Source organism: Cinclus cinclus, chromosome Z (genome assembly GCF_963662255.1).
Source record: "Cinclus cinclus chromosome Z, bCinCin1.1, whole genome shotgun sequence".
Lineage (NCBI taxonomy): Eukaryota > Metazoa > Chordata > Aves > Passeriformes > Cinclidae > Cinclus > Cinclus cinclus.
The window spans coordinates 28,072,820-28,085,729 of NC_085084.1; the positions used below are offsets into that span (position 1 = coordinate 28,072,820).

The 12,910-nt window shown below is 36.0% G+C and overlaps 1 protein-coding gene across 1 annotated transcript in view; it reads right to left on the reverse strand.

Annotated features, from left to right (window-relative positions):
- Positions 1 to 12,910, reverse strand: part of DTWD2 (DTW domain containing 2) — a 69,183-nt gene that overhangs the window by 20,543 nt on the left and 35,730 nt on the right. Inside the window, exons 3-4 of the mRNA XM_062513691.1 lie at positions 10,819 to 10,913; positions 2,708 to 2,897 (exon numbers count right to left, since the gene is read on the reverse strand). Coding sequence (XP_062369675.1) covers positions 2,708 to 2,897; positions 10,819 to 10,913 — 285 coding nt within the window. The remainder of the gene's footprint in view (positions 1 to 2,707; positions 2,898 to 10,818; positions 10,914 to 12,910) is intronic.

A 12,910-nucleotide genomic window follows, 5' to 3' on the forward strand; every position in this document is an offset into this window, starting at 1 on the left:
CATCCCTTCTATATAGATGTTGTCATATACACTTCATTCACTCTCTGGGGCCAAAGCCTGCCTTCTTGAATTTCAAATATAGGGGTATTCTACTCACTTCGGTCTCACAAAATTGTAATATCAACCCAAAGTTTCAAGACACGATCTGCAAAAACAGAGAACAATTTACAGAATATTTAAATATGAACTATGATGTATAAAACAAGAAATAATGTAGAAATAGTCAAAAGCCAGAAAAGCCCTACAGTGTTGGCCACTATGTCTAGCTCAGTGACAAAGACAAAACAGAAAACTGTCACAGGGTGAACAAAGTTTAGTCCTTAACAATGCTGGTGTTTATTTGCAGATAGTTTTATAATAACCTTCTCCCACACTACTGCTAATTTTAACCACTTAGAAGTTCTAGGGGGTTGCACAGGTGCCTCAAGCCCATTTCAACACAAAATAACCAAATTCAGTCTAACATGCAGGTGTGCACACAGGGCTCCAACACAGCTTTTGCACTGCTCCACACCAAGCTGTACCTTCACTGAGCCTTACCTGCTTGCAGCTACAGCACAAGTTCTGACTTAGTACAGCACAGCACATCACATCACATCAGAAAAAAAACTAAAATACCATTCAAACCACTAAATGCAACCGTTAAACTTGATCTAAGAGACAGAAGTCAGCCAGGTCACACTTCAACATGGGAAAACATTTTTTTTCTGGGGGAAGCTATTTTTAGAGAACTCCAACAATGTCATCATAACATGTCCATGTAATTTGAATAATAGAAAGTAACAAATAGAATATAATATAAAAATCAAACCAAATATTGATTTTAGCTCCAGTATATTTACCCGATGGATGAAACCAACTACCATAGTTTAAGAAAAAAATTAAAACTTTTATTAACTTAATAATTCAAGAATCACTGTATTCATTTACTCAAACAATTTAAACCCTTTAAAACAAGAGCAGCTATGCAATTCCAATAAAAAAGAAGGGTAGGGATGGCAGAATATACCTTTCCTTGAATAAAAGGACCAGAGAAGAAGTAGAGTGTTGATTAATAACTGCAACTGTTAAAGACTGCAATTGATGAAATACAGAATTCAAGTATGCACAAAGAAGCAAATCTGAGAATGGTTTTTGATATTCCTGCTGTCTGCTGATGTTTTTCCCCAGACTTTGAAGTATGATCCTTTGCATCACTATTTCATAAACCAAGGCCTCTGAACCTTCTCAGAAAGGAAGTCTGTAACTCACTCTAGTGACAAACCATATACAGTCATTCACTTCTGCAAAGTCTTGCACCCTGTACAGAGGTGCCTGCTTGCAGGGAGGGAAGGTACACAGCACCCAGTTATCAACTTCCATCCAGAAAAATATCTCTCTGGGCTGTCACATCTTCATGTTTTGATCCCTGTTCATGTACAGAGTGTTATAGATTAACATCCTACACCTACATTTGCTACTACAGCTATGACATTTTGTACAAAACTTCTTAACATACAGAAAACAGTTATGGGCAAATTAGGTGTCTATAAAATCACATGTAGATATGACTTAAATCTAGTATTTCTGGTGTAATAACCTCCATGGTAGGAACACATTTGTTTGTAAACATAAAATGTTTTTTTCCTTTTTTGTAGTACACAGACACATTTTAATATCTTGGTGAAATCTAATGCAATAGTAAAAAAAAAATCCAAAGTAAAGTAACAAACTGGGTATTACGGATTTTTTAAAATACATAATAATCACTTATATATTTATTAATTTTATTAAATAAGGTTAATGTATCACAGTCAATACTACTGCTAAATTTTCCAAGAGTTTTTTACTTATTTTTACTTCTTCTGAGTAAAATAACTGAGTTATTTACATTATTTTTACTTGTTCTATCACTTCAAAGTCTTTATCAGCTTCAATTTGCCTTAGGCAGAATTTAATAATTTTAAAAGCATTACCTGTATGTAAAATAATCCATAAGTTTTCTGTCCATTATTTCAATAAAATAAACATTTTAATGGCCTCAGGGATATTATTATCATCCAATGATGAAGGAAATTACCTTTTCCATTAGTAAAACTGTTTGTATTAATACTTTTTCTAAAATATGCTTTCGATAATGTCTCTGAATAAAAATGGCAGCTTTGTCAAAAAATTAGACCAACAATTGTAATCTGATGAAAATAGTTAAGATATCGATACAAAATTATTGTTAATACAATTAAATGGACAGTATTTGTCACATGTTACCCAAGACAGGGTTTTTAATATGGTGGAGAACACATATGAGAAGAGTGTGACCCTTTCCTAAGAGGCTACAAAATTTAACTTTCAGCTTTCCTATTTCTGTAATGTAAAACACTTATGCAGGGGAAAATAAATGTTTATTTTAATCAAGAAGTGCTTATTTCAATCTATGAATTTTAACATCTTAAACAAGACACTATAATTTTCTCCACAAATTAGGTTTCAATTTTGCAAAACAATGATTCACTATGAAGTACATACACTAACTCAAAAACAAACAAAAAACAAATTTCAAGTGAGAAAGTGGAAACCTTCAGTGTTTACAATCATCTTGCTTATAATCTCACAAATTGCTTAAGCAGTCTTTCTCTTGTTAACTGGTTACATCCTCAGAAAACCACTCCCTTCTGACTGATAAAATTTAGACAAATTTAGAAATTTTATTTTACAATTTATAACTCACCTGCTTGGGAAAGCGGAAGAGAGCATTTTTGTAAAATATATCTTTAGCCTGACTCCACGTTCCATCAATGATGATCATAACAGATGAACTAGAAGACATCACTGCAACTTCTTCCAAATTGGTTGCTTCAGCTCCGGGATACAAAATTAGAGTATTGGGATTTCTGCACACAGTTGCTAGTTCAGGATACCTTCAAAGTACAGAAACACAAAATTAAATTAATTATTGAAACTTTTCATCTCATACACATACTTTCAGATATTAGCTCCCACTCAACTCCACCAAATTTTATTTAAAATATCTTTCTCATCTATCACTTTCTCCTTCCAACACTTCCGAAGTTGTTGGTTTCCCCAAGGTTCTACGTGGGGGCAGTCAAAAAACAACCACAAAAGTAATCAATGAAAGCTGAATAAAGCAAGATATCTTATCTTTTCCAATGTTTAATCATTATTCTAATGATTATTGGATCCAAAGACGTTCTGAATTGTTTACCAAAATTTAATATAAGCATTCTAGAAAAATATGTTCAAACACTTTGCATAAAATTACTGCAATTATCCCATTTTTAACCTTGTATATATAGAGAATATTAGCAATTCCTGGTCCACACCTACAGAACACTTTTGAAAATGTTATCATTTCCATTGTGTTGTTTTTCTAAATTATGACTTTAACTAACTGCTACAGTTATAGTTTCCACACTTTGACGCTGTCTTGTTCCTTTCTGTTGGCTTCTACATTTCTCAATGGTACCACAGGAGTAACTTCTGTCTATTAAGTGTACAGTTAATGTTCCTGGAAACTCCTGAAGTTTTTGCAGCACACCACTGCCTTATAAAAATCTGTGAAAGATATTTCAGTTAAATAGTACTCCAAGACTCCAAAACCAAGCCTAAACTAGTCTGGCCTTGGACACTCTAGGGATGGGGCAGCCACAGTTCCTGTAGACATCCTGTTTCCATGTCTCACCACCATCAGAGTAAAGAATTTATTCCTAGTATCTAATCTAAACCTACTACTCTCTTCCAGTTTAAAACTATTTCCTTTGTCCTACACCTTCCAAAATCCCCTTCCAGCTTTATCAAAACTCCCTTTAGGTACTGAAAGGCTTCTGTAAGGTCTCCCCTGGAGCATTCTCTTCTCCAGACTGAACAATTGCAACTCTTAGCCTTTCCCATCAGAGATGTGTCCAGCCCTTTGATCATCTTCATGGCCTTCCTCTGGACTCACTCCAGCATGTCCATGGTCCATATCTTTTCTGTGTCCAGAGCTGGACACAGTACTCCAGATGAGGTCTCACCAGAGTGGAGTAGTGGTCTCAAGCAGAGTGGTAGGGGAGAACCCAAGAAAAGGCTAGTCTTGTAACAAAGACTGTATTATTTGTCTGGAACTCATTTCAGCAGTATCATCACATATTCTTCAGAACTGCCTCAATCAGAAAGCATGAAGAAATATAAAGCAAGGGTTGACTGTCCAAAGCATGTGACATCGAACAAGAAATTAATTCTGCATAGTACTTAAGTGGTTATAAGGTGTAACTGATTTGGTAGGACAAGAGGAGCTATAGGCAGTTGAAATACCACGTGAAGTGGAAAGAGAAACCAGCACATCTTAGGTGTATCAGAATGGGATTAACAATAGCCAGGACATAAAGTGGGCTCTTCATGATGCCTATCAAAATCCACTTTGGGCAAGATCATGGACACAGACACAGGCATGCTAAATATGTAAGTTCACACTGAGGAATTCTTATTATCACTGTCATTGAAGCTTTTAAGTTCTAGGAACTGGACACCTGCACGACTTTTCCAAAAATCAAGCAAGAATAATGTGTATTTGTAGGGGGAGGCAGTGATAGGAGTGAGGAGGACTAGGGAAGAAAGGTTCATAATGGATTTTGAGTTGACATATAGGAGTTGTACTTCAACCTGCACTCCATTACCATTCTCTGAAGAAGCATGTGAAAACACAGTTTTAAGAATGTTAAATTCAGGCAGAATTGAAGTGCAAGACATTGAGATCCTGAGATTAAGACTCAAATGGGAGCATACGAGATGCATGTGAAATGAAAACGGAATGGAATTCAGCATACTACTAAGCCAGGCGACAGTATTCCACCATCTAGATAGACCACCCTCACTGCCAGCCTCCATCCTCCAGCAAACAGTCCAGATTGATTCAAGACTATGTGTTTCAATGCTATCAACATCATTAACTACAAAGAACAAACACACAAACAAACAACAAAACCAAAACATAATGATCTGTCTTTCCAAAATGAACAGAACAATAACTGTAAATAGAAACCAGAAATCTGTAAGATAAGTCTGTGTCAAACACATGTTCATGGAAATTTCTCTACCCACTATTTTTTTAAGCCTTACTTATACTATAGTAATTTTAATAGTATCAGTTTACTTTAACCAAGAATCTTGCTACATAAAATCTTAAGCAAGGGGCTATCTCATTACATGGTGCCTAATACTCAAGGCTTAAACCTAGAAAACTGGTTATTATTTTCATGTTTGCCTTGAAAATCTAAGTCTTCAAAGACCAAACTATCCTAATTCTGATACAGAAGATATTTTAAATCATTAACACTCTCAGAGGATCAACAAAATGAATTATTGAAACTAATCCAAAGCCATATTGATTATGAAGCACTTTAAGTTCATATTACAAACACCACAACTGAAGTTTTAGTCTTCAAAATATAATTCAGTTGACAATGGTTTTCAATGCATACTCATGCAAGGATCATAGAATCATCACAAAATCATATAATGGTTTGGGTAGGAAGGGACCTTCAACACCACCCTGTTCCAACCTCCGTGCCACAAGCTGGGACACCTCCCATTAGACCACGTTGCTTAGAGCCCCATCCAATCTGGCCTTGAACATATCCAGAGAAAGGGCATCCACAGCTTCTCTGGGCAATCTATCCCAATCTATCCCACCCTCAAAGTACAGAATCTTAATATTTTCTCTAAACCTACTTTCTTTCAGTTTCAATCCATTCCCCCTTCCTCTGTCACCAAGTGCCCTTGTAAAAAGACTCTCTCTATCTGTCTGGTAAGCTCCTTTCCTGTACTAGAAGGCTGCAATTAGCTCATCTCTTTTCCAGGGTGAACAATCACAACTATCCTAGTCTTTCCTCTTCCTAGTCCTTCCATCCCTTTAATTCCCACTAAAAGTTACTTCCATGATTCCCCAACACCTGACGCTTAAAATTTAGCTGAACAGGTTTAGCCATACTGTCTAGACTGCTTTTGCTAAAAAAGTTTGGACCAGATGATCCTTGAAGTCCCCTTCCATGCTGTAATTTTATAGTACATATGTAATGAATATCAACAACCAATTATGGCCTTTAGTTGCACCTACGCTCAAAACAGAATGACTTCAAGTAACTGAAGGAATATCCTCTATAAAGACTACACTGAAGGAAAATCCTTTATACAGACACTATGACATTTCCCATACTTTCATTGGCAATTCATAATATTTGCAGACTTGCAGACTTCAGAAAATGTTGGAATTGGAATTCCCAGGAGAAAGGAATTTGTATCATTTACAGTTGTAGTAATTTACTTCAATCCAGGTAAGATTTTCATTGCAATAAAGAAAAGTAAGATCAGTCTGAAGATAATAATTTTCTCTTTTTATAAATACATCAAAACCCATTATTTTATCTGCTTTTCATGACCAGCAGCTAATGCAAAGCTCAAACAGATGACACAATTTAAAAGTCAGGCTGTGAGATACAACTATGATCTTGAGGTCCATACAAGAAATATTTGCAATACTCGCTTCTCTTACAAATCAGCTTTAGTTTTGGTATGCAGTAGGTATTGCCAGCCTTTATAATCTATTTAGCACAGCAACAATCTCTGCTAAGCAGAATTTTTTCATATGTTTCATTCATGTCTGAATATCCAACCACTTTGTCACAGAAGATTTATACATTCTCATGATTGTACTTGAGTAGCATTTCATTATTTCTGGGATACATGCTCTTGAAATGTGTAATTTAAATGTAATCCCATTTTTGCTCCATAAACATTTTCATTACACATCTACTCAGTTACTCTCTCTAAGCGGTTTTAATTCAACATGGATCCAGTGTGAATGGCAAGCATTCAAATTAATAAATAATAAATAGATTAATAAAAATACAACACTGACATTTAGTAGCAAACAATACCAGTAATAATGAACAGATGCTAACTTATTATCTGTAGAAAACCAACAGGTTAACAAACCTTCTCAATTACTCTTATCATTTTTACTATTTCACCTTGGTTATAGGCAGGTGCCTTTGCTTCTCTCAGTATTCCTGTGTTTGGAAGACTGCAGACTGACAATTCCTATAAGGTACTAATTCTCATTAGTTAATAAAAAGGGTAAAAAATAAAAGTAATTACATTCTGTCACTTCCACATTCAGAAACAGCCCCTTAGGATCAGGACTAAGGCATATAGGAGATATTCAGCAAGAGATAAATATCTGTTTTATCACTTATCTACTTTTTTGTATGTAAAGCACAATCTTTAAGAACAGAAACATTAGCACAAGGATCACCACAGAATTGTTTACATTGGAAAGGACCTCAAAGACCATCAAAGTCCAGCTGGACACTTAACACCGCCAAGTCCACCACTAAACCATATCTCCAAACTCCCTATCTACAGGTCTTTTAAATACCTCCCAGGATGGTGACTCAACCACTTTCCTGGGCAGCCTGTTCCACTGCCTGAAAGTCCTTTGGGTGAAGAAATTTTCCAATCTAAACTTCTCATTGAAGCACATCTTGAGAGACATTTCTTCTTGTTCTGTCTGTTGCTTGTTCGTTCAGAGAAGAAACCAACACCCACCTCACCGTAACTTTTTTTCAGGCAGTTGTAGAGAGTGGGAAGGTCTTCCCATATGTGATATATGCTGTGTTGGGCTCATGGCAAGGTTTTGGTAGAAAGCAAGTTGCAAAAGTTGTTGTATGTTCCCAATAAATAATCCAGATAAACAATTGAACTGGTCTATTATTTGAGAAATGCTATCTGATAAGCCAAGTCACCATGCAAAAACCTCATATTTCCACTAGAATTAAAATGCCAGACCGTAGCAAGAATAAAGACAAGGAGAAAATCACATATTAGCTTTTAAAAAATTGATTCATCCTTTCTCATTTTTTTCATTGTGGTGTCAATTATATGTTGAAGATATCAGGTTCTGGAAAGACTTTCCAAAGTTGGTTCTTCAGCTTTTCTGCCAATACAGGCAAATAAAGAATAAGGTAAATGTAATCTACACAGTTTGTGTGTCAGTTTTCAACTACATGATAAAGGTGTACACAAGAAGGAACTACTTTCAGGAAAGTCTCACCAAAAATACCCCACCACAAAACAAAACAACAACAACAAAACAAAAAGAAAAACAAAAACAAAACAAAACAAAAAAAAAACAAAAAACAAAAACAAAGACACCAAACAAAAAGGCTCTTTATGTTTACTCTTTCATCCAAACATGAAAAAAGTTTAAATCCTGATTTTCAGTCTTACTGTCATAACCACTGGACAACTAAATGTTACACTTTCATTCAGGTCATGCCAGTTTATTCTGTACGACATGATTCTGGAGTTCCTTATAAAACCCCTCTGTTCACCTCATATAGTTTGGATGCTGATTACAAAGCACAGGAAAAAATAACCAAGGTACACTTGGACAGCAAATCTGCCCTCCCCTTCAAGCAATGGGCACTGAGAGCTACCCAGCTGTGATGGTATGTACACTTCCCCTTAAAAGCAGACCTCGGCCAGCTATGGATTTACAGCTGCCAGTTTGCTGGTTGGCATGCCACTGCTAGAGCTGCTGTGATGGAGACTTCCAAAGAAAATCAGCCACTGCATATGGCTTATTTTTCACTCAGATCCATAAGGACAATTACTTAAAACTCACAAAGGTTGCCTCGAACTGTTCTAAGTTTTCAGAGCTGTTGCCAAGAGCTGCTCCCTTAATAATACAAATATTTCATTCAATTATGATTATTTACAAGAGTATGGGCAACCATCCAGGCCATCACTTGGCCAGGTCTGCTGCATGGTAAGGTTCTACATGTATGCAGAAAAAGAACGTGTACACCACATCATGCCTCCATCTGCAGGCACTGTCCTAACACAAGGTCACTGACAGCAGAGATTTTGAGTTATACTGGTTTATACCCTTCCATACCTTGCACCTCTGGTGGCAGCAGCAAAGGACACAAACAGCATCAGACAACATCAACCAAAAGCACTGGTATGGCCTTAACTTGCTTCAAAACAATACTTCTAAAATATATCAGCAAGAATTCTATAATAATTTATTTCTTCAAAGTAAAAAGACAAAAGTCCTGCCCCAACAGGGGGCAAAGTTCATTAAGCTGCCTGTACAGTAGGTACCAAACTGCTTACAGACAGCATGGCTCTTAAGAAATCCAGAAAACAACTAAGTCCTGTTTAGCTTAGTGTGCCATGAGATGTAAGATGAAGCACTGTAATTTGCAGGGCTTTAGAAGTCCCATTAGCAGAGACTTTCACTCTAAGAGAAGATCAGGGACCAGTACAGTCCTTCCCATTTACAGTAAACACTGAGATGTTTCTACAAGTCTGCAAAATGCCTGTTCCTTTGTTTTTACAAGGAAGGAATATTGCTTAAAACATTGACAGAATGCCTTTATAGCTAAGAAGAAAAAACATGTAGAAATAACACATTGCAAAGCTGGAAAATAACTCTTTCCCATCACTCTTCCTTTCTCATCCCAAGAAGATGAACATAAGCTCAACGACTGAGCATTCCAAATTTCTACAGTCTCACATCCACATTTCAAAGCAGGCACACTACAGATGCTGAAAGTGTTAAGTTTTAGCCACCCCCCCCCCACCTGGGCAAGACAGATCACTAATATACATATTAACCTAGTGAAAATGTCCATTTCTATCACCACCTCCAGCATGATTTATAGCAAAAAAATCTAACAGAATTTGAGGCTGAGATGTTCCACAAGAGGTTTTGACCTAAAGAGGATCCCCTAGTTTGGAGAAACACCTCTGGATTCAAACTTGAAGCAGCTTTAATACTGTAATCATCAATTCTAAAAGAATTTGGAAATTTACTAGGCACAGACTGTATTGAGAGTCTATCAGTTTGAAAAGTTGCTTCATTTTCAGGTTTAACACAAAGGGAGTAAAATTTCCCTGTATCCTAGAACCTTTCAGATAACTATTAGAGTTATTATCATAGACGACTGAAAGAAAAGCAATATATTTTTAATGTTTTCTAGTTAAAATACATGCAGCATAAAGATGCGTAAGCCTCATTCTGTATTACCTTCCAACATTTTTGTACACTGACCTCCACAGAGAGTTTCCTCTAAGGATTTGACTCAATTTAAGAACTAATTTCCTTCAAAAGTATTCATGATTTCTCTTTGCTATACTGAAAATATATGTAGTAAAACTTCACTGGCATTTGTACCAAGACTGGGTTTCTATGCTTTAGCTTAATCTAATGAAGATTACAGATGATATATGAGAAATACAATCTTTTCGAAGGTCTCAGAATACTAGAAAAAAGGAATTTTAAAATTGTGAAAGCTATGCTTTCTTATGATTAATTTTAAGAGGAAGAAGAAAGTGATATTTTTTTTTCAAATTTTCAGTTTCTTACCACAAGGCTGCTTTCTCAATTTCCTACACTTGAGCAAAATCTGTCAGTTTTACTTCAGTGACACCAAATGCTTAGTTAGATAAAGCAAATCAAAAAAGAACAAAACAGCATAGCAAGACAGACCTAGTACTAGGAAAGTTCTAGTACAGTTCTAGTTTCCTAGAACTGGAAATAGCTAAGAGTTTGAAAGTAGTCATCTGAACACTCCAAGAGCACAGAACAGACTATAACCAAAAAGGAAGACTATCAAGTGTTTCTGACTATCTTTGGACATCAGTAGTTTGTATCAAAAGTAAGTGTGCACACTTGAAATAAAAATTAAGAACACTGTCGGCTATTTAAAAAGACACTACAAGATATATTTCTAAAATTTACAGAGAACCAGAAAATGCACAGGCAATCCTGCTCACCTGTCTTCATTAAAACGTCGACCAACCAAAATTTTACATTTGTCTGGAGGGAGACAAGCCGCTAGCAAAGGTACTGTTCTTAACACTCGACTTTCCTGTAAAAAAAAAAGAAAAATTACTTTTGACAAAATCAAGAAAGGCTTCTTGAATTGATAATGTTTTCATTTTTTATTGGATTTTGTTGACTACAGATAGAGAAAAAAAATTTAGCAGATAACAGGACAACACAATCTTCAGGAAAAAAAACCCCAATCTTGATGCTTCAAATTGTATTGTTTTGACTGACAATACTGAACTTAGTCTCAACTAGTCTATGACCATCATGATAAATTTGAACTAGGTTATCAATATAAAAAACAGTAACAAAACTTCAGAGAAAATCACAGAATAAACAGTGGGCAAGAAAAAAGCATTAGCATTAATGTAATGGTATCAGGATCAGCAGAAAACTAGGGTAGGGTTCAATTTACACAGATGCTTAAAAAAAAGCATGGATTGCATGAACAGAGTGAAGCACTAACATTCTGCTGTCACTTCATTTCAGAGTAACCTGGACAATGACACCTACACTGCCCCAAAGACTCTGCCTCGTGCCATGCAGGCTGTGGTGACCAGGCACCTGCATACGTCTTTGTGTCACAGATGAGAAAGGTGACCACCACACCTGGGTGGGGAGCAGGGGCTTTTCATTTCTCAAAGAGCATTAAAGAGAGCTGTGATGCAGAACTTCAGAAAACGGAGGAAAAAGAAAGTAATGATAGCTAAAGCAAACTATCTACTCCTCAAACAAAGGAAATAAAGTATTTCTGTGCTTCATTTAGCAGAGCTGGCAAAGAACTTTTGTCTAGACAATAATTAATACAATTTGCACTCCAGTTTGTGGGATTTCAAATTTTGTTTTCTAATCAAGGAAGCAGAAGCATAGCTCTATCTATAGCATTTACTGAAGACAGCAAGCCAACACAAAAAAAAATCGAAGTCTCAGTTTCTTTATTTCTCCTAAGATGAACAAAGGGAAGGTTATTAGCTGAACCTAGCAGCAGGGAAGACACGAGATGTCAGGTAAGGATCATGAAAGCCCTAAACTCAGTAAAAGAAATGAGTTCTTACAATATCCTCAACTTGAATGTTTCATGACTCAAACAATGAACATCCAAACATCAGTCCCTAAACCACAGGATTACTTAATGAAACCAGGGCCAGTGGGGGGCAGGGTTTGGTCTGCCTTTTGATTTAAGAGCCATATCTAAACAGTCTTTGTGAATGCATGAGGCCCTGATTAACTCATTCTGGGCATACGTTACTTCCACAAATATCAACGTGCAGCTGGCTGCACTCTGACACTGTCCTGCTACCAAAGTAGTGTTAAAATAGTTTTCTGAAGACTTATTACTGTTACCTAAAACTTTTATTAATTTTGCTTTTTCTGAGCCTTACGTACTGATCCTCTATAAATAAAACATCATGGAGTTGAAAGAGTAGTTGTCCTGCTACACCCACCACCATTTTTCATGGCTGCAGCAGCATGATGTCTCCTAGGGACAGATGATAATCAAAGCAACTTGGGAGTGAAGTGCCAGCAATGGGAGGGAGAAATATCCTTCAAATTGTCATCAATTTCTTCTACCTTAACAAAGTAGAATAAGCTACTGACAGTGGTACAGTATTATTTGTCTTTATTTTATCATAATTAATTCAGTAGTTAGAGGCCTCCATCTTCATAAGAATTTAAGAAGTGGAAATAAAGGAACTGAAATAAAATCAACTATTTGTCTCTGATTAACAAAACCAAAACAGCTGTCATCAGTCAGGAGAAAGTTATTCAACTGCCCCCTCCAACATCATATCCTTACTTGAGAATTACCTTTCATATCAAAGAAACACATTCTCTTACCAACCTAGGAAATAGAATTTTCCAATCTAAAACCTATGGAAACTGAAACATCAAATGCCAAGCTGAAAGGAATTGAGAACAGTAACTTAAGAAGAGCTAAGTCAAACTAAAATTAAAACGGTTTCATTTGTTTATAATTTTCTTCATCAAAAGTTTGTATTTATGCAGTCTATATGTAATGTTATCATACCAGCAATT